The sequence below is a fragment of the Calidris pugnax genome, unplaced genomic scaffold, assembly GCF_001431845.1.
Source record: "Calidris pugnax isolate Ruff unplaced genomic scaffold, ASM143184v1 scaffold116, whole genome shotgun sequence".
In the NCBI taxonomy this organism is placed as follows: Eukaryota; Metazoa; Chordata; class Aves; order Charadriiformes; family Scolopacidae; genus Calidris; species Calidris pugnax.
This window is the reverse complement of record NW_015090877.1, coordinates 53,601-75,861: the sequence shown is the minus strand read 5'-3', so window position 1 is coordinate 75,861 and position 22,261 is coordinate 53,601. Positions and strand designations below refer to the sequence as shown.

The 22,261-nt window shown below is 51.7% G+C and overlaps 1 protein-coding gene across 5 annotated transcripts in view; it reads right to left on the bottom strand.

Annotated features, from left to right (window-relative positions):
* The window catches only part of CACNA1S (calcium channel, voltage-dependent, L type, alpha 1S subunit), a 50,066-nt gene extending 28,324 nt beyond the window's left edge, over positions 1–21,742 (bottom strand). For 3 of the 5 annotated variants that reach the window (XM_014946332.1, XM_014946334.1, XM_014946333.1), the window contains exons 1-10: positions 21,582–21,742; positions 16,854–16,959; positions 6,588–6,727; positions 5,884–6,017; positions 5,153–5,305; positions 4,670–4,875; positions 3,974–4,077; positions 2,574–2,722; positions 768–849; positions 85–245 (exon numbers count right to left, since the gene is read on the bottom strand). In XM_014946332.1, the coding sequence (XP_014801818.1) occupies positions 85–245; positions 768–849; positions 2,574–2,722; positions 3,974–4,077; positions 4,670–4,875; positions 5,153–5,305; positions 5,884–6,017; positions 6,588–6,727; positions 16,854–16,959; positions 21,582–21,742 (1,396 nt within the window). Of the gene's footprint in view, positions 1–84; positions 246–767; positions 850–2,573; positions 2,723–3,973; positions 4,078–4,669; positions 4,876–5,152; positions 5,306–5,848; positions 6,018–6,587; positions 6,728–14,595; positions 14,732–16,853; positions 16,960–21,581 lie in introns of those variants that run through there. The other 2 variants (XM_014946335.1, XM_014946336.1) reach the window with 2 other exon arrangements.
* Positions 21,743–22,261: the final 519 nt, after the last annotated feature.

Here is a 22,261-nt window from a genome sequence, read left to right as displayed (position 1 = left end):
CTGTGCGTGCACAGCAAGAGTTCACATGTCTCCAGGGCAGCAGGGGATCCCAGGCCCTCCCTCTCCCTCAGGGTCTTTACTCACCTTGCACCTGTGTCAGCCATTCTGGCTGGAAGTGGTGCTCAGAGGCGATGGAGAGGGTGTTCAGTGCCACCAGCAGGATGACAAGCCAGTAGAAGAACTTGGACTTCACCACATCCCGGCACTTTCTACGAAATATTCGGTTCCAACGCCTCCACTGACGGCTGGAGAGATGGCCAAAGGGTCAGCAGAGCCGGCCAGCAGGTCCTGCCCAGCCCAGGGCTGCGCCTGCAGACCGCAGAGTGAAGCCACCCCTGCTCCCTTCTACAGAGGCCCTCCCTGAAAAGGGCACTTCCCTGAAAAGTGCCTGAGCAAACGCACCCCTGGCACTTGGTACATTCCCTCAGGCATTGCAGTTCATTCACACAAACACCTCCTGGCTCCTTTTTGGCTGACAGTCACCTCTGGCTCGCTGCCACAGGCCCAGCTCCTAAACCACAAGACATGCTGTGTGGTCCAGGAGAGGATGCTTGGAGCCGGGTCCCAAAGTGAAGAGGTTGTTCACCTTGAGGTTGCTTTTTGCCAGTACCAGAACAAAATTCTGTGTGCTGTCCGCAATGTTTGCATCTCCTCCTGAGCACACAGCTGCTGGCTCTCCCCGAGAAACCGGTGGCTGACAAGAAAGCCTGGGCCAGCCAAGACAGCAACTGAGAGACTGGGCAAATCCACATGCAGTGCATACTTACAAGTACAGAATCCACTTGTTCATGCCCTCAATTTCATACAAGCTCTCTGTCTCTGACCCTCCTTCATCCGATGGCATCATACCTAAGGAGGGAACGATATCCCAGGCTTTCCTTGGAGCCCTTGAGAAAAACACGTGGGAACCTCTCCCAGGAGACATCAGGAAGAGCTTCCCTATCAGAAGTGAAATCAAGACATGCTGTCCCAGGGAAAAGGCAGCGAGAGTTTGGCCAGAAGGTTTTGAGTTTCAGGTGCAAACCAAGTAGGAGGCACCACAAACTTGGTGCCTCCTACTTGCTTGCTCAGGCTGCTTGCCCTGCAGCAAGAGCAGGAGCCTGAAGAGACAGCAGTGTGTATGTCGGCTCCTGTGGCAGTGTGCTCTGCCCCCTCCCTGGGTCCTGCTCAAGCCATAACCATCAGTGGGAGCTGTGATGGGTTTCACCTGGACTTTGGGGGATGGCTGGCAACACAGCCAAAACACTGTCTGGAGTCAGGGCCTAGATATCTTGTTCCCATGAGAGTATGACTATAGGTCAATTATCTTACTCTATAAATAGCGGACAGACCAAGAGCCCTTGGAGCTCTCCTGTATGGCAGTGGCTGCACACCAGGATCTCGCCCCCGAGTGGGGATGCTCGCTTAAGCTTTACTCCTCGAGCCTGAGTGATTCCTTGCTGCAACAGATTGTCAGTAAGTGACTAATAGCATGCTAAACTTTGAAATTTTACCTAAGTAATATAAAGGATTGATTGCGCATATATGATCCTTTAGACATAAACCATTGACCAAGTCTGGGACTAGGATTGGATCCAGCTGCACCCAGACTCCTCTCTGAGAAGGAGTTTAGAAAGCCAGGGGGTCCTTTCTGAACCTCGTGACTCAATAGGAGGGTCCCTCTGACAGCTTGTCTGACCCTGTCCTCTGTGCAGCAAATAATCATTCGATTGCCATCAAATCTCGTAAAACACTGTTGCATTCACTATCAACTTTGTTAAGTCACTGTTTTATATTAATAAATATTTCACTACTTCTCTCTTATGGGTAAAGTTTACCACTCAGCCCGCAACAGCTCCTCAGTGCGAGACACTCCCAGCATGAAGAAAACTGGGGTCAGTTGTAATCTGATCAACAGAAGGTTTGCAAGAGCCCTGGCCACAGGTGTGGAAGAGGCATTTTGTTTTTCCCACTGTTTCCCAAGGCTCTTTGCACACATGTATTGCTCAGCTTGAGGCATCAAAAGTTACTTCACTAGGTAGAGTAGCATAGCAGATGCAGTGGCTCAGTGGCAGAGCTCCCCAGGCCTTGCTGAGCCTTTGGCTGGATGCCTGTATATTCACCTCCTTCCCCGCGCCCCTTCTAATCCCCTTAAATTGTCAAGCAATGGCAAGAAATTCATGCATCTGCTAGTGTGCGAGCTAGTAACCCTGCACTCTACCCCTGTATACACAAGCGCACATGCTCCTCATGGCTTCTCATGGTCATTTCAAGTGCACTTTGCCAAAGAAGACCTAGGCCTTGCTAGTAGTCTGCAAATACCAAATACAGTGGTTGAGGTGAAGACTTAGCATGAAAGCCAAGCTATTGCTAGTTGGGGTCAGACTCAATAAAATGATTCAGGAAAGAAAATAAAAAAACAACCAAGAGGAAGGAAACTGTTCTGCAGAAGTCAAAGCATTTTGTTTCATAGCTTTTCAAGCAAAATGAATCTTTGTGACTTCTCCAAAAATCTCTACCGTGCCCCTCTAGGATGGCCAGTGCTAGGAACCCAACCCTCAGGCTAAGGGTCTTTGACCAAGCAGACCTGGTACCTTCTCCCCTGGCCCGGTCACTGTCCATGACCTCAGCGTGGGTGATCCAGTCCATGTAGCCCTTCAGATCCTCTTCCAGTTGCTGCTTCTCCCGCAGCTTCTGAAATGTGCCCCGCGACTTGGCCTTCTCACGCTCTTTGGTGAACTCTCTGGGACAAGGCAAGCAGCAGAGTGAGATTCAGGAGGGGGACCGCATGGAGGACAGGTACCAGAGGCCTGTGCCAGGCCAGTCCTTGTAGAAAGATAAAAGCCTGAAATACCCTACCACTTAGTGCTACCATTAGATTTCTCTAGTGACTTTCCTCTCTCTTGTCCCTGTTCCATGACACAAGATGACTGGGGATCATCGCCTGATGCCTGATGGTAGGCAGGGTTTTTCCCTCACTACTGGATGCTCCTTGGGAGCTCCTTGCTGCAGGATGCTATGGTTGGACAGGCCAACTAAAGCTAGACGTTGGAGGTTGTGGGAGTTCTCCAGCCCAGCTAAGGATTAGAGCAATCTCACCTATGTGGAGGGCAGAAAGCTTCCCCCAGCTCTCAACCCTGTGAATTAATAGAGACAATGAGTGTGATCCACTTGCACACACTGGACTGAAACACACAGAAAAGACCCTGTGCCTACACAGACCTGAGGAGAAATGCCCCCTTCACTCCTCAGAACACACACTTCCCAGCAACAAAATTGGGATGCTAGCATCTCAGCACAGCAATGCATAGTAGGTTGAGCGTCACATTAGAGATATTCTGTGCATAGCAGCCTTAACTGCACTACTATGGGAATTAGCACCAATTGAGTCATTTGGCATAGAAGTATTATGATTATTGTAACAAGACTGATGATAGCTTGTTGTTGTATTTGGATGAGACTGTTGAAGCATTAATTAGACTAATAATAATTCTTAAGATCCCTTGCATTCACATCAAAGGTGTTTTCTGTAGGTTGACCGTGAGGAAATCGTGTGCACTCACAACAGGATGGCAGCGCTGCAGGTACCAGTGAGAAGCATCAGCCATGGGGTAATGTGAGAAACCAACAGGTAAGAGCTGCTGCTTTGAGCTCCCTGCTCAGCTTCTTTTGCTGTGAATGCTCGCAGACCACACTACAAACACCTAACACTGTGCTCCATGGCTGCGTTTGCTGACAGCTGCTTGTGATACAGGGAAAAGATTTCTGTGTTAAGTGCTGAGCTGAAACCTCAGACAGTCATGGACACTAACACAAAAAGTAACTCAAGGCTCAGGGTTTCTAAGCATGCAAAGAAAAAGGGAGAGGAATGGGAGAGGAAAAGGAATAGAAACTTTTCCAGGCTTTCTTCTTGTACAGTTAAAACCACTAATGCCCACACTCTGCTCATGCTGACTGATCTGCTAGAAAAGAGAAAGGACAGGGTGGCACTTACCCACTGAGCACCCCCAGCACCAGGTTGAGAACGAAGAATGAGCCAAGCAAGATAAGGCTGACAAAGTAGATCCAGGGCCATTCATTCCCAATGGCATCATTTACCTGCCAAGCAGAGCGACAGATGAAGCATCTGGAACACACTGTCTGTTGTCTGTCTCCCCTTAGGGCCCCCTCAACAGCCTCTGGGTGCTTTGCCCCCTCTAAAGTGAGTGCTTGGGATAGTAGTAGATAAACCTGACTCTGAGCCCTGGCTCCTTGTGACTCTGCATCAGGTTTTAGCAGACACAAGCATTTTGGGAGCAGATTTACACTTTTTCCCCATGTCTAAGCCTCTGCAAGACAGTCTCACAAAGACTGCAAAACGTACGGTTTTGCTGGAGAAGCATCCACCAGCCAGCCATTGCTGTGCCTGGCCTGTACCCCTTCACAAAGGTGGGAACTGGAGTACCCTCCTGTCTATCTGGAGAGCAAGGACAGCTTGGGCAGTGCCTGCAGACGTGCAGAAGACATGCCAGGTGCACTATGGGATGTGCACCACAGTATGACACTTGGTGGGGGCAGGATGTCTTTCACTAGTGGAGAGACTTAGCCCTGCTATGGGGTCCTGTGTCCTGGAGAGAATTCCCCGGTGTGAGGCAGCACCAGTAGTCACCACCGCCGAGCTGGGCGTAAGGCCCAAGCTGCTGGAGCTTACCCAGTAGAGGACTTCAGTCCAGCCCTCCATGGTGATGCACTGATAGACAGTCAGCATGGCAAAGCCAAAGTTATCGAAGTGAGTGATGCCATCATTGGGTCCTGGCCAGCCGCTTCGGCACTCAGTGCCATTGATGGTGCAGTGTCGCCCATGGCCAGAGCTGGTGCATGGGGCTGGCTTCTCGAATGCCACTGTGGCAATCACATCTGAAGAGGAAAGTTGTGGTGTGAGCACTAGATTAGGCCAAGTGGAGCAAGTCACAGCACCTCCCAACCTCCTGCAGAAGCCCTTCCCCTTTCACCACCTCCTCCTACCACGTACCATCACCAAGCTGTGTGCTGCACCAAACACCCTTTGGTCATGCCACACTCCCATGTCTGACACTGGCAAGGCCAGACTTTTTGCTACCCAAAGAAGCTCTGTGGTCTGCACAGCAGCCACACAGAGACATCTCTGCCGTATCACCCCCTGCCACAACCCCACCTGTCCCAAGGTAGTAGCAGGTCTTGTGCATCTTGCCCTTGAAGAGCTCTTGCCCAACAATGGCATAGATGATGATCATGAAGAGGACCAGCAGGGCAATGTGGAGCAGGGGCACCATGGCCTTGATGATGGAGTTCAGGACGACCTGAAGGCCTGCACCAAGGAGAAGGGAGAGGAGGTCAACCACTTCCTAAAGAGCTTTGGGTACATCTTGCATTCCCACCAGTCCCTCTGAAAAGCAGCTTCTGAAATGCCCCATGCCAAGGGAAGAGGGGCACAGGTGGGTTGGGACTGAAATATCTGAAGCAAGAAATCCCTTCTCTATCCACCATGCGAGCATGTGGAAGACCCCAGCAAAGCCAGGCACCACGCATTGCTTCATGCCCCTCCATTTGGTCTGTTGCTCTCATCCTGGCTATATTCATATGAGTTATAGGAGAAGGAGATCCCTGCCCTGAGGAACTAGAGTGAGGTCCTGGCCCCTTTCACAGTGGCCACCTAAAGGTGCTGACACTGAGCCGTGCAGTGAGCTGAATGTGTGTCAGCCTGCAGATCCCCAACATTGACAACTGCAAGCTGTAGGATGAGGAAGAACCTGTGGCTCCTCCACACCCACCTTGTGGCTGGGGATGCCCCAACAAGAAACCTGCTGCATGGCCCCCACCCTCACCAGGCACTGAGATTCAATCCACCCACCAGCCCTTCATGCTGGCAGGACACCCAGCACCCACTTGGCACTCCGGACACCAGGCGCAGGGGTCTCAGCACACGAAACGCTCGCAGGGCCTTCACGTCGAAGCCGCCTTTTCCCCCTGAAGTCCCTCCCTGCTTCGCATTGACCTGCTCCAGGGTCATGGTGATAAGCCTGAAAGAGCCAGGGCACAGAGCAGGGAAGAAAGTGGGGAGAAGCAGAAGGAAGGACAGGGAAAAGAGAAGGGCATGAGGATGGAGACCAAGAAATCTGTGCTAAGGAGTCAGTGCTCTGCAGGTGGCAAAGCAAGGGATGGGACTCTGCCAGCTGTGCTCAGCCTGACCCGGGGAACAGCTCTTGGCTAAGTCCAACTCCTGGGTTGGACAAGCCTCCATGGGGTGCCACCTTCAGTGCTGAGCAGCCTGGGGCCCTCCCACCCCCTAGTGCCCAGTGGACCCTATCCCTGTATGCCAAACACCAGTGGACCCCATGTCACTCCTATTCTCCAGGGCAAGGGGACCTAAGAGCCACTGAAGACATTTCTTCAAACAGGAAGAAACAGGAGTTCGAGAGGATCCTGGAGATGTCAGGGCATGAAAAACGGGACCATGGGAGAAGGCCATGAACTGAGTCTAGGACTTGGCCCCAAACCCCTGCAATCACTAGAAAAATTGATGTAGCTGATGGGCTATGGACCAGGCCTGGCACAACCTGAGCACCAGCATCTTCCCCTCCTTGCATTACCCTAGGGACACGATGGAGAAGTCGAGCACGTTCCAGCCGTTTCGGAGATAGGCATCCGTATGGAAAAGAAACCCGTAGGCAATTATCTTGAGCATCGCCTCAATGGCAAAGAAGATCAGGAAGGCATATTCGATCTTCTCCTGGGAATTAGAAAGGCAAGCAGGAGAGGATGCTCCATTAGAGCAGACTGTCACTTCCCTTGGCATCACCACCATGCACAGCTCTTCCCCACGTGTCTCTGGATCAGCCCCTGCTGCCAACCCACCTGTGATCTCCCCTACACACCAGGCAGCACTGCAGCTTCCCTGGGCAAGGAATAGGTGGCATGCTGAGCTACCACATGCCATTCTTTGGCCTGCAGCATGATCCTCTGCGTCCCTTCAATGGCATGTTGCCAGGAATATGTCCCTGGGCTGTGTACCTGTTCTTACAAACTATGCCAGAAAAGCCACCGATTCCCAAGCCAGCACCCAAAGGTGCCTGGCCCAAGGGCACTGCACATCACTGCCCTCCCTGCTGCCTCACCCTCCCATTCTCCCATAGCCTTCCTCCCACAGGCAGCGGTGACTCCTCCTCATCCTCTCCAGCTGAGGAAGGGATTGTCCTGGAGACACCACACAGTCACTGTGGGACAAGCAGCTGCATTGTGGCTCCTCTTGTGCCCTGGGATCCCAGGGAAGTGAGGCCTCAAGACTTCCTGCCTAATGCCAGGCATCTGCATGACAGGGTGAGCTGCTAGAAACTGGCCTGGGGGCTCTGCTGGTCCCCAGGCGGGACCTGGCACCCCACCGCAGGGACTCGGCACAGCCCTGCAGCCGCCAGGCCCAGAATAGCTCATCTTTCCCCGGAGCGTGGCCAAGAGCTGCCTCTGCCCACCTGCTTCTGCCTGTCCCTGCCATCACTGCCCTTGCTGCTGATGGCCCTTTCCAGACTGGGATTAAAATCCCTCTGAAGCAGCCAGATGGATGGGGCTATTTATATTTCTGGTTTTCCATGGCTCTTCTGCTCTATCAGCACCCCATGAAGGGCAAAGAGCATCCCTGCTTGGGCTATGCAGGGAATTGCACCCAGACAGGTAGAAACGTCTCTCTGAGACCAAAATGGGAGCAGGTCTCCAGTGGGGAAGGCTGCAGTGCTGCGAGCACACCTTCCTCCCAGGCTCCTTCTGGCTTGCCAAAGGGAGAATGCTGTCCATTGAAGAAACCAGGGTCAGGGCTCAGACAGAAGTATTGCTTGCTCAATTACCACATCCAAAAGCAGTGGCCATGCCAAGTCTCACTGTATGACTGCTACCCATACAAGCGCCAGTTCTTGTTGGATCTGAGGGCAGCAATGGTGAGAACAAAGACCTAAGCATTGCAATTACTGGTGTTATGAGGGCTCTGTCTTCCAAGCTTTTTAGCTAAAGCAACTCAACACCACTCACTTCGCCCCCTTATCAGTCACAGATCCCCTCTAGTCTATCCCCAAAAGTCTGTCCTTGCAATCCCTGACATGTAAATACAACTATCATGAGGATCATTTCAAGTATGGAGGGGCTGTAGAGCCGCACCAGCAGCCAGTGGTGTGGTGGGGTATCTCCCCTGCTGCAAAGGGAGCATAAATGGGGGAGCAGTCCTGCAGCTGTCAAGGCCCAGGCTGGTGAGTGTCAGGGTCCAGCCTGGAGCCCCAGCATTGTAAAAGCTAATTCCTTCATCCAGCAGGACAGTCAGGCTCCAGGGTCTCTCACTGATAGGGATTGCCCCCTAAAAAACCCTTGCCCAGAATCAAAAGATGACTTTGGAGGTCCATTTGAGAAGCCCAAACTAGAAGAAGGGTGCTTTGGCCAGGTCTAACGGGATTTGCCCACCATGTACAGCTGGTGAGCACCAAGGTTCAAACCAGGCCAAGGCAGAGCCAGCAGACAGCCCTCTGAGACCTGGCTACATTCCCTCCACCTTGGGAAAGGCAATAATTGTAAATTCTCTTACAGTGCCAGCTCACTGGTGTGCTTTACACACCCAGCCACGCTGAGCTGGATCATCCTGATCTATTCTGCTGGTGTAACCCCTCTAGTACAAGCAAAAGTCTTGGCATGGCCAGTACGAAGGTTCTGTGCAGTGATCCATCAGTGCTGGCTGGAGGGATTCCCCATCACCTGCCCTACAGCCGTGGGTCCAGTTCCCCTGGCTTATCTGGCTGTAAACTATGGGCAAGTGCTGATGATAGCAGAGCAGCAGTAGAGCCAGAGAAGCCAGGCCCCGGACCATGAAGACATCTCACTAGCATCTTTGTCAGTGGGCCAAGATCGGGCAAGTTATGGCAAATTCTGGATTCTCCAAGTGTTAGGTGTAGCTGCAGGACACATACTGGCAATGAAACTCATGAGGCCACAAAGTGGTGTCCTGAGCCAGGACCAACTTAGTGTAGCCTCCAGATACCAGCAGAAAGAAGCTCAGGGATATTTTGTCCTGGCAGACTTTATAACATATCAAGCACTGCATGTCCTGCACCTGCTGCAGACCCCACTTCATACGTCTGGGATGATTTGAGAAGAAATCAGTCAGGCACTTCCCCCAGCTCTGGTGCTGCCCATGTTGCAGGTCATCATAGAGACTGTGCCATTCATGACCCACATGGCCACTCCGTGCCTGTGCCATGAGGAGACATAGCAGACCCTGCAAGTGAGGCACACACCGTGTACAGGCACAACTCCACTGACCTGTGTGGCCAACAGGATGAGAGAGGGGATTCTGTACCTCTACTTCACTCTTGAGACCACCTGGAGTACTGTGTCCAGCTTTGGAGTCCTCAGCACAGGAAGGACATGGACCTGTTGGAGTGGGTCCAGAGGAGGCCATGAAGATGATCAGGGGGCTGGAGCCCCTCTGCTGAGGGAGGACAGGCTGAGAGAGTTGGGGTTGTTCATCCTGGAGAAGAAAAGGCTCCAGGGAGACCTTAGAGCAGCTTTCCAGTGTCTGAAGGAGGCCTACAGGAAGGCTAGAGAGGGACTTTTTACAAGGGCACGTAGTGATAGGATGAGGGGTAATGGCTTCAAACTGCCAGAGGGGAGATTTAGATGAGATCTCACAAAGAAATTTTTCACTATGAGGGTGGTGAGACACCAGCCCAGGCTGCCCAGAGAAGCTGTGACTGCTCCATCCCTGGAGGGTTCAAGGCCAGGTTGGACAGGGCTTTGAGCAACCTGGTCTGGTGGGAGGTGTCCTTGCCCAGGGCAGGGGGCCTGGAAATAGATGGTCCTTAAGGTCCCTTCCAACCCCAACCATTCTGACTTCACTGAAGCCCTGGCCAGTTTCTAGCAGCTGAGGATCCAACCTGCGCCACCACCCCCCATCATCCCCTCATCACCCTCAGAACTCAGAGGCTGGCTACCCACAGTGGGAGGCTGCTTAGGGAAAGACAGCAGAGCTGCCTGGCAGAGCTGGGATTGGGTGTATGAAGAGCCCAGCCTTCAAAAAGCCACTATAAAAAGATGCAAGTCTTTGCAATGCACAGGGCTGCTAGACACACACACGCTCCACCCATGTAAGGGACACAGTCACCTGGCCTGTGGGTGCTGAATGAGCTGCAGAGCAGCAGAAAGAACAGTGTGTACCATGCTGATGCAATGCAGCGTGAGACAGCTCCGGACTCCTCAGCAACGTCTGCTCCCAGCCTCTATGGCCACGCAGGGCTCTCCAGAATGAGCTCCAGCTCTACGTCCCTGCTGTCTCCTCCCAGGGAACAGCCAGAGCAGGGTTTGGATAAAGCCTCTGGGCTGGCCTGGGAACAATGGTGAGGGGACAGTGTGACCATAACACAGCCAGATAGCTACCTCTGCTGCCCAGCAGAAGACATCTGCATGCAGAGGGACTCACAGCACTCACTCCTCCCTGATACCTCCAAACTGTCCTCAGCTTCCTGCCCTCCTCCATGCCCTCTGCTCCTGCACCATCCGCCCCTGCACCTCCCCTTGAGCCTCTTAGTCCCAGTCAGGCCCTGCTCCCCTTCTCCCCTGCAGCTCCAGCTCCCATCACTGCTGCTGTCCCACACCACCCTTCACTGCCAGCCTGAGGGAGGCCCTTGCCATGGCTGAGGCAGTTGTCACAGACCACAAGAGGTTTGAGGCTGGCAGGGATCTCTGGAGATCACCTGGTCACAGCCCTCACAGCTCAAAGCTGGGCCAGCTTACAGGGAGTTGCTCAGAAGTTTGTCCACGTGGGTTTTGAACATCTCCAACAACTCCACAACTCCCCTGAGCAACCTGTGCCAGTGTTTGATCACTGTCCCCCATAAAAATGCTTTTTTTATATGTGCACCAATGGGTTGACCAGGAGGCACATGCAGACTGCCCGCAGCAAAACATGCAGGGCAGATAGCTGCGCTACTGAAGTCTTTCATAAGGGCTTTTTAAATAGAAAACACCCACAAAGGTGGTCTCCAGAGACTTGCAACAACAGTGCTTTGCAAGAGTATCTCTGTGTCTTTCTTCCCTTCCCCAAACACAGCTGAGACAAGCCCTGTAGATGTGAGAGGGAGAAGAGGACAGGACAACTAATCCTTGAAGCTCAAGGGCAGCCTTGGCCACAGTGACCATGAGATGGTGGAGTTCAAGATCCTTTGGGCATGAGGAGGGAGCATGGTAAGCTTCCTACCTTGAACTTCAGGAGGCCAGGCTTTGGCCTCTTCATGAATCTCTTCGGTGGGTTACCGTGGGATAAAGCCCTGGAGGGAAGAGGGGCCCAAGAAAGCTGGGCAGAGGGGCTGATCTTCATGGCCCTCCTCTGGACTCACTCCAACAGTTCCATGTCCTTCCTGTGCTGAGCACTCCAGGTGGGGGTGTCACCAGAGTGGAGCAGCGGGGTAGAATCTACCACCCCACCCCAACTCATCCTGCTGGCCACACTTCTTTTGATGCAGCCCAGGGTCCAGAGGGCTTTCTGGGCTGTGAGCACATGTTGTCGGCTCATGTTGAGCTTCTCATCAATCAACACCTTCTCCACAGGGCTGCTCTCAATCCATTCTCCCCCCAACCTGTAGCTGTGCTTGGGATTGCCATCACCCAGGTACAGGACCTTGCACTTGGTCTGGCTGACCTTCGTGAGGTTGGCATGGGCCCACCTCTCAAGCTTGTGCAGGTCCTTCTGGATGGCATCCCTCCAGCGTGTTGACCACGCCACACAGCTTGGTGTCATTGTCAGCAAACTTGCTGAGGGTGCACTCAGTCACAGTGCCCATGTCGCTGACAAAGATCAGGACTCTTCTGCAGTGAGTGACCAATACCATCGTCAAGGGACAGACACTTGGCATCTAATGGTTGGACTCGATGATCTAATGGTGGGATTTGATGATCTTAAAGTTATTCTCATAGAATCATAGAATCATCTAGGTTGAAAGGGACCTTAAAGATCCTCTAGTCCAACCATCAACCTAACTCTGATTAAAAAAAACAAACACACACAAAAAAACCCAAAACAAACAAACAAACAAAAACCCCAAACAAACAAACAAACAAAAAACCAACCAAACAAACAAACAAAAACCCCAAACAAACAAACAACAAAAAAAAAACCCCACAAAACAAAAAACACCCACACACCACAAAACCAAAAAACCACACCACTAAACCATATTCCTGAGGACCATTTCAACCCGTCTTTTGAACACCTCCAGGGATGGTGCCTCAAACACTTCCCTGGGCAGCCTATTTCAATGCTGGATAACCCTTTCCATGAAGAAATGTTTCCTAATATCCAATCTAAACCTCTCCTGGCACAACTTGAGGCCGTTTCCTCTTGTCCTATTGCCTGTAACTTGGGAGATGAGACCAACCCCCGCCTCTCTACACCCCCCTTCAGGTAGTTATAGAGCGCGATAAGGTCTCCTCTCAGCCTCCTCTTCTCCAGACTGAACAACTCCAGCTCCCTCAGCCGCTCCTCATAAGACTTACTCTCCAGACCCCTCACCAGCTTCGTTGCTCTTCTTTTCTCCAACCTAAACGATGCTATGATTCTATGACAACAGGTGCTCACTCTTCAAAACCAGGGTTTGTGTCCAGGCTTTAAAACACAGGGGCCCCCTGACCCCTGCGGCTAAGATACAACCCAATGCAACACAAAACGTGGAATTTTTGGAAGCATACTCCTTTATATTAAACATCTCTTTTACCTAAACATAAAGCCATTATCTGTGATACTAACAGAGGGCCTACACATGGGCCATTACGTGTGTTATTAGAGTGTCTGCTGAACAGCTTGAGCTCCAGCTCTGTCCTACCTCACCAGGCTTCATGTTGCACCTGATACACTTACAAAGCACACGGGACTAAGCCCAGCTGCTTTTGGATGCTCTGAAAGGGTGACCTCCCTCTAAGCAGTCATCTTTGGGTCCCATTAGTGTGGAAAAAACAGGTATTTTTGTGTGTGCAGCATGTCAAACACTGCTCACAACTGCAGGAGAAGACCAACTGCCCTAAGGAGAAAAACCCTACTCTAATTTTGCCTTTATTTTTTTGTTGACCATAAACAGAGTCCAGGCAGCCAGCTCACATGCCGACATCTGTATTTTCTTGGGTGTATCCCCTTGAATAACCTGCCTTGCTAAACACTTTTCTGAACTTGCTTCCATCTGCAGCAAGGCTTCTAGTGAAAGACAATGTTATGTGGAACTCACTGACAATTCTGGAGACTGATGTCAAAGAGAAAATAAAGGCTGTGAATTTTTTATGGAGTTGAAGAGTCAAAATCATTTCATCAGGGTTGAAGAAAGTATTTTGATTTCATTAGAATGAGACAAAACTAGACAAAAACAGCATTAAAAAAAAGTCTTCTGGATCAGAAAAAATCCAATCTAAAAAGAATAATCAGTAAATATGTTGAAATTAACTCTATTTCTTTCAGGATAAAGCGAAACAGATTCATAAAAGATTTATGGGTTATTAAATATACCTTTTCCATCCCTAAAATGAGTTTTGGTTAACAAAGCTTTCATGAGACTAATTCTATATCTAAGCTAAACTCTGGGTGCCAATCTTCCCCAGGTAGGGTCGTCCTGGAAAGACGGAGTCACAAGCGTGGCTGCTTTTCAGGTTTTCCAGTCTTGCGGGAAAAAAGTAGCAGCAGAGGTCTCCCAGGAGTTCCTCTCTTGCTGGAGACCCTCAGCTCCAGAGAAGAGTTGCTTTCACTGCATGAAGTGTCTGGGATGCAGAAGGCTCCTCTGAAGGAAGCTCAGACCAGACAGGCCCCTGCACACCCATTAGCGGTGAGCTCTGATGAGAGTCAGCCTTGATCCTGCCTCCACAAATAACATGGGGCAACGTCCTCACTGCTCTGATTCAGTGTCCCCTCACACCTTTTGCCTCCCCAACAATTCCAGGATCTTTAGATAAACTCAGTCCTCTCTAATGAGGACCAGGCAACGAGGAGAGGCAATTAAAAGAGTGGCGGGGAGAAACTAAATGCACTGTAGCATCTCTGCTTCAGGAAGAAATGCCTCCAACAAGCCTTTGTGGGCCCCCATGCAGAGCACAGACCGATACCTGGGGGGATGGGAGTCTGGCTCAGCTCTTAGCTGGGATTGCTTCTACAAAGCCACCATGACAAAGGAACACAGAGAGCAGAGATGAAAGAACAGAATCCTGGGGCTGCCAGACTCCTGATACAGAGGGCTGTTGGCATGGCAACAGGCTGAAAAATCCCCAAGAGGATAGAGCATAAGTGACCTGATATACAATAAATATAAATAGATGAAATGTCTTTTACGTATGACATTGCTGAGTACAGGCCTGCCTCCCATTAATGGGAAAGGCTGTTGGTCCTTCTTGGGCAGCATCAGTCCCTGACCGGGAACACTGCGAGGCAGGTTGCTGCCAGGCTGTCCCCCTGTCATGCCACACTGCCACATGTTGCTGGGCTTTCCCCAGCTCTGCCCCTTGCAGGCATCCTGGTCTCAGCCAAATCCTAAACCCCCTTCCCAGCAGGAAGCCCCCATCACCACCGTCCCCAGCTCGTACTTTCCACATTCAACTTACCTTAGTTTTGCTTTGCCTGTTTAATCTCTCAGCTGAGACAATGGCACTTTTCAAATCCTGTGGTGCCCCCTTGGCCAGGGAAGAAATCAAAACCAGTGTCTTGAGCTTAACTCTGTCCTGAGCTCACAGGTGTTAGAGAAACTGGCAGGCTGAAAGAACACCCCAGGAATTAACTCGCCCTGGGTATTTTTAATTCCCCTCCTCTGTTGCTTTTATTTTTAAAAAACGTAGTAACACACTGCCAATAGCAACCCTTTTCATCTTTTTCCAAGGAAATGAGAAGTTAACACTACCTTCACTGCCACTAAAAGACCACTAAGAGGGAAAGAAACAAAAGCACTTTGAGGAACTAAAAACTGCACAAGTAAAACCTCAGTTTGTATTTTGTGTCTCAGATTCTTTGACTGCTTTAATATTTTTCCCTGCAGAGTCTCTAAGGAACAGGAAAAAACCGCAAGTCACAAGTTGCCAGCAACACCTGCAAATAACACACCCCACCTAAACTGTGAGGAGTCTCAAAATTAGCAAAGAGAACACTTCATTAAAAAAAGAACATATTTAGATGCTTTGATTCAGTCGCCAAACTCAGACTCTCAATGGAAATCAATGTGGATTGAACCACAATAGGGATCTGAAGAGAGGAAAGAGGTGGCAAACCAAAAATAGTGCAGATTTGGGTCACATCAAAACATCTTATTCCAGGCAAAATGGAATGACTGGGGGGGGAGAAAAAAAGGCATAACTGTTTGGAAAGCAGCAACCTCTTTGCTTAACAGAGACACATTTCTTCCCCTCTTAAATAAAAAGTATCAAAATTAAAATACAGTTTTGAAATGAAAGCAGAAAATTTTATTCCATAAATGTTGAAAAAAACCCACTTGAGCCTTTATGGAACAGGATGCTTCCTTTTGGAAGTGTCATGATAAAAAAATTGAGGGACTTTCTTCTTTTTTAAGCATCAATTCTTCCTGCCTGTGCACTTCACATATCAACGTGCTGCCTCTGATCTCAACCTAGGGGTGGTTTCAGGCCCTCTGAAAACCCATTTTGCAGTGGTTTCTCCACCACTCTGCCTCCCTCTGTCTTCACAGCATCTCTCGCTGGACCAACACTGCCTGACTGCCGGCAGATGCTCCACTACAGGTGTTACCATATCGCACCCATGCCATGCTGAGTGACCAGCTCCACACAGCCCTCCCAAGCCCAGTGCTTGGCTGTCCTGCAGGACTGTGGGAAGGGCTGTGTCACAGAATCACAGAATATTCATGGTTGGAAGGGACCTTTGAGATCATCGAGTCCAACCACACACAAAAAAAAAGCCAACAAAAACACACCACACCCACCCCCAAACAGACACAAACCAACAATCCTGGGCACTAGACCATGCCCTGAAGTGCCATGTCTACACGTCTCTTAAATACCTCCAGGGATGGTGACTCCACCACCTCCCCAGGCAGACCATTCCAGTGCCTGACCACTCTCTCAGTGAAGTAATTCTTCCTAATATCTAAACCTCCCTTGCCACATCGTCAGATCATTTCCTCTGGCCCTGCCATTATTCCCTTGGGCGAAGAGGCCAACCCACCTCTCTACAACCTCCTTTCAGGGAGCTGGAGAGGGCAATGAGGTCCCCTCTCAGCTTCCTCTTCTCCAAACTGAACATGCCCAGCTCCCTCAGCCTCTCCTTGTTCTCTAGACTTGTTCTCTAGACCCCTCCCCAGCTTGGTGGCTCTCCTCCAGACACGCTCGAGCAGCTCAATGTCCTTCCTGTAGTGAGGGGCCCAGAACTGAACACAGCACTCGAGGTGAGGCCTTACCAGTGCCCAGGACAGAGGCACCATCACTGCCCTGCTCCTGCTGGCCACGCTGTTCCTGACACAGTTGGCCTTCTTGGCCACCTGGGCACACTGCTGGCTCATGTTCAGCCGGCTGACCCCCAACACTGCCAGGTCCTTGTCTGCTGGGCAGCTTTCCAGCCACTCTTCCCCAAGCCTGTAGTGTTGCCTGGGGCTGTTGTGACCAAAACGCAGGACCCGGCACTTGGCCTTATTGAACCTCATCCCATTGGTCTTGGCCCATTGATCCAACCTGTCCAGGTCCCTCTGTAGAGCCTTCCGACCCACAAGTAGATCAACACTCCCACCCAGTTTGGTGTCATCTGCAAACTTACTGAGGATGCACTCAATCCCCTTATTTAGATCATCAATAAAAATATTAAACAAGACTGGCCCCAGAACCAAGCCCTGAGGGACACTTACCAGGCTGGAGTTGGCAACGTTAGTGTCATCCTCAGGCATCGGCAGGTAGATGGCCAGTGCAACACAGTTTGCAAAGATGGTGAGGAGGATGATGATTTCAAAGGGTCTGAGAGAAACTGTTAAGAAGAGGAGATAGGAAGGAAAAAGCAGATACAGCCCAGCCCCTGTGCTGTTCTGTCTGGGTATTTGTGGGGAAACCCCACCGGCTACGGGGAAACAATCTCCTACTGGGACTGAGAATCAGAGAGAGAACAGTCAGACTTCACCCTCTCCACATCCCCAGTTTCTGCCCATTTCTTGAGTGCCCCAGGACAGAGGGAATGGGCCAGGATGAAACCCAGGGCCTGGACACTCAGCTGCTGGAGAGGGGCAGCTCTGGCACAGGACACGTGGGGAGTAGGCACAAATTAAAAGGCTGCAGTGGAGGAATAATGAGGGGATGGGAGAGATGGTAGTTTCCTCATCATCATCCTTCAGGGAATCAGGACCCTCTTGCGTGTAGGCACTTAACCAAAGCATCACCCTTCGGCCCTGACCGTGGCGCTCTCTGTACTCAGCACCTGTGAGGGAGATGCTGCTGAGCAGCAGCTCGTGGGTGGGCCATGTCTCCCTGACCAGAAGGCATCTAGGGACAAGACAGCAGACACCTCAGCCAGAGTCTCCTCTAGCAGAACATCCAGCTGCTAACATCCCCAGGTGTCCTTCAGTCTCAGTGCCCTGGTGGTCCTGTAACTGTCCCCAGGAGTGCCATGGGCTGGTAGTAACAAGAGTACTCAGTCTTGGCTCTGTCACACTCCTTAGAAGGTGGAATTGTGCTGTTTGGGCCCTATGACATCCCTGAACAAATAGGGTGACTTGCTGTTTTTCCCTGAAGGCCCTAGGACAGGCACATGGTCACTCCCAGGCCCCTGCTGCTGTCGCTGCTCTGCCAGGGCACTGCAACTGCATGGTCAAGCTTCAGCTATCATGTTCCTGAAGCCCCAAAAGAATTCAAACTCTGGTTCCAGGACCCCATCCACAGCCAGACTCTCACCGCAGGGACCCCACTCTCTCTTCTTCCCAGCATGGTGTCCAAACCTGCCACTCTGCAATACCCTGGGAGTGCAGCAGACGTCTGATTAGAAGAAGACAGCCATCATCTTTTGCTGCCATTACCCTGGGCCCTGGGCCCTACTGCACCTCTCAAGTTCTTGTGCCTAGCCACTGCACCATGCAGCTGTGCACATACCTAAAAGCAAAGGGTACAGCACGACACAGAAAACTACAAGAAACGTTTTTGGTCACAATGCTCAAAGTTTCCTGGCAAATAATGTTTCTTGAGACATACAGTTGTCCCTGATCCACTTGCCTTGCCTGTGCCCCTGGAAGCCACTGATACTAAAAGCAGACGGAGGAAATGAAAATGTTGGTCTAGCTGCCCACTGGGTGAGACCCACCTGCAGTGTAAATCAACAGTGACGCAAATCAGCACACTCCCCTCCAGGTCCTTCTCCTCTTCATTGTCCTACTAGCCAGCATCTACATCCATAAACTGTTTTGAGACCTCTCATCCCCATCCTTACCTGTAACTACCAACCTGCCATCATGGGCAAACTGGTAAAGCTCATCCAGCGGGTTCAGAGGTTCCAGGACAAGACAGGGTTTCCCAGCATCCCCATCTCACTTTGGGCAGACCTTCCAAAGGAACACACTCAGTGGGAACACCTACAGCTCAGCCATGCAGACCAATGTCACTACAGAACCCAGCAGAGCCCTTGAAACTGAGTGCCCCAGCAGAGAGGCCCTGCAGACATACTGACACTTCCCTACACCATGGTTAATCAGCTAATTAGCTCAGCTTTCCAGATAATTATGCTGAGGCCTATCTTGCGCTGCAGTAACCATATCACTGTCCAATCCAGCATCACAGGGCGAGGGCCACCTCAGGAGCATTCTCTCCATACTGGCCTGCTGAGCTGGCTGAGCGCTGACAGTTGTGTCCTGTGCTCATCACACCTTATTTTACCTTTTCTGGACACTTCTATCTATCAGCTTGATGACACTTTAAAAACTAAAGTCAGCTGGAAAAGCTGACTGACACACTTTAAAAACTAAAGTCAGCTGGAAAAGCTGTTCCCCTCTGTGTTCCAGGTAATAGGGCAGAGCCCAGGGGTTAGAAGCTGCTCTGACAGGGTGAGATGAGCAGCCCTCCTTGAAGGGTCATCTCTTGGGTAACTGGAGCTGGAATCAGCTTGCTGCTGGCAAGTCTGTTAGTCTGGCACTGTTATTAGGCAGAGATGCAGTGGAACAGATTGAACCAAAAAAGAGGTATGTGGCATCACTAGCATGGTGTCTCTACCTCTTGCGACCGAGCCAGAGTCTCATCTCCTTGTCACGTACTCTCGCTTCTTTCTCTCCAGCAGCCTCCTGCCACACAGTGTCCAAGGGTCCCAACATCTGCCTTGCAGCAGGAATTAGGCACTGAGTGGCCTGCAGCTCTGTGGTCCTCCAGGGTCCACAGGCTCCTTGCCCATCTGTCCTGAAGTCCTCCTGGCTGCAAAATGACCCTGGAATATCAGGGTGACACCACAAAGCTAGACATGGCCCAGCAACCATCCGCTTGCCAGGCTAACTGTCGAGCACACAATACCCAGCAACTTGCAGAGTACTCAGATTTCCTTGCTAACGGGGGGTTGAGAGGTTGAGGGGGTTGAGGTCAGCAAATTTCAGCATAAAAGCCCCTCCGCCTCGAGCCAGCCTGACTTTCACCAATCCAAACCTGAGTGCAGTGATACTCCCTACTCTCCAACTGCCTAGAAAAGACTCTGTCCTGCTGCTATGGCTCAGCTTTGTGTTCTGACAGCAGAAGGTACCCAGCAGAGATGGGCTGAGGGAATAGGAATGTGTACTGCCATACTGAACCCAGATGCCAGGTATTCCCACATAAAATGGTCACAGCTAATCTCCCCTTGGAGGCTTGCCTGGCCCTGAAGACCATAACAACCCGCAGGAACTGGAACGACTCTGTCATGCCTTGCAAACCCTGATCCCTGACCAAGGGCAGACAGGTGCCTGTTGGTATAAATACCGCCGGGCACAAGAGAGGCCCTGGAGAAACCCAATGCCCTGGATCATTTGTCCTGCACAGGTCAGAACCACCTGCAACCTTCCTGGTGAGACACCCACCTCTCCCCTCCACACTTCCCTTCCAGGGCACCAATGTGGAAAAGACCCCTACTTGTTACATACTGGCAAGCATTGGCCCAGGAGGAGGAATGTGTTTGAGCATGTTGGAAGATGTAAGTCCTATTTCCAGCTCTTCCGCTGTCGCTAGGGCACACGCACAAGTTTCTTCCATGCTCAGTGTCTATTTAAGACACAGACACAGTTCCCTTCCACATGCTTTTAGAACAACCCAGACCTTACATCAGAGAAGCAGAAATGGAGAATTCCCCAATTTCAGCTCTGCTCCCTCTCCTCAAAGGAAGAAGGGCACAAAAGCCACTGCCAGCACAGCATCGCCAGAGGTGACAGCACGTCCTGAGTGCCTGCAAACGGGCACCCTAGGCTTTGAACAGGATGGCATCTCTGGCAGTGGGGGGGCATGGGTCTGGTGTCCCCACGGCACTACATGCACAGCAACACAGCCAGCCACAGCTGACCAAGCCACTTCCAAGAGGAGTAAAGCCTGGCCAGGGCTGGGATGATCCTGCCAATGCCAGGAGCACGCAGACAGGTTCAGCAACTGAAATAAGAAAAGTTGGGGTAGAAGAACTGTATTTGCTGGAAAAATCCCCAAATTCCATTGTTTTTGCTTAAGCCCAAATGTTTTGCTCAAGCCAAAGTAAAATGCTTCACCTCCCATCGTCTTCCCTTCCATAAAATACAGGTGAATAAGGTGATATCCAATGGCCTAAAATAAATTCTGGATGGGTGGCAGAAACACGACATTTTGATATTTCTGAGCTATAATGCCCCAGTGAAAAGATGGCCAATCAAAGAGCAACCACCTGAAACCCACCCTAAATTAATGCAGAGGCACAGAGAAATACTGCCCCTCTGAAGAGTATTACTCACAAAACCCTTCCCCTGTGACAGCAGTGCCAAGGAAGGATGGAAAAGGGTGGGCTGAGAAGACAACAGTGTTGGCAAAGATTCGGGGGATGGTGACCAGCCCCCCCACCAGTGCAGGGAGCAGCTTCGGGATCAGGCAGGCAGTGACACCCACAAAGAGCCATCCCAGGCAGCTCGCCACGGTCTCACCACCCAACCCCCAAGCCTCTCACTTGGGCAGCTTGCTGTCCCCAGCCCCATCCTCAGCTCCTGCTCCCCCAGCCTGGCCCTCCTCCTCTGCCTGGTCCCATCCTCACCCCAGGAGGGGCACTGTGCCCCCTCCTCACATGCTAAACCCTCTCCCCTCCTGACAGGCTGTCCTTCTCTCCCGGGCACAGCTCCTGTCAGCACAAAATGTGTTTACTCTCGCAGGTCCCCTACCACCCAGGCTGTCCCTGCCTGTCCCCGCACCACCTTACCGAAGGTCCCCACAGCCTGACCTGCTTCTCAGCCCCCAGTTTGCACAGCCGTTGCCTTTGCCAGTGCATCCTGACAGGGCTGCCCAAGTGCCTTCTTGCCTTTTACAGACCCAATGAGGCAGCCAGAAGAGGCCTGAAGTAGGCTGACAGCTCCCCAGCACCCCTGCTCACAGGCACACACATGGGTGCTCCCACACCCGCGCAGCCAGAAGGATACTTCCACTCCACGATGCTGATGCACGCCTTCCGTAGGGGATTTTGCAGAGTTAAGCAGAACAGAGCCCTGGCTGGCCGGGGGGCTGCTGGTGGCACCGGTTTCTTGGACTTCTCCTTCTGTTGCCTCTTCTTCACGTCATCCTGGGGAGAAGCAGGCTCCATGGTGTTTTCCCCCTAACCGTTTCTCCCCCTCCTGCCCCACAGCCAAGCCCCCCTTCCCTGGGTCCCAGCCTGCTGGAGCTCCTCCGGATCTCCCGTCTGTCTCCTCCACACACTGGGAGAGGCAGCGGGGGGAGTCAGGGCTGGAGACTGCACTTGCACGTACAAACACACAAAGCACGAGTTTAAATTTAGCTCCTGGCCTGGCCACCGGGTGCTGTCACAGCTCCTGAGGGAAAAGGGCCCCTGCAGCTGTTGCTTCTTTACCCGGCACATTAGGAGCGAGCGAGCACTTTGCATGCCGCTGGTGCAGGCTGGGGGTGGGAAGAAGCTGCCCAGCCCTGGGCAGTCTGAAAGAAAAGCGCCTTTGTCCCGGGTCAGCTCTCCCCCCAGCTCTTTCCCCTTCCCTGTTGCCTAATCTGGGAAGCCAGGCTGCCTCGGTCCACGTGTGCAGAACCATTTGCTGAATCACATTACTCAGGACGAGATGGAGAACCCAACGATGGCCAGTTCCCAAAGAAG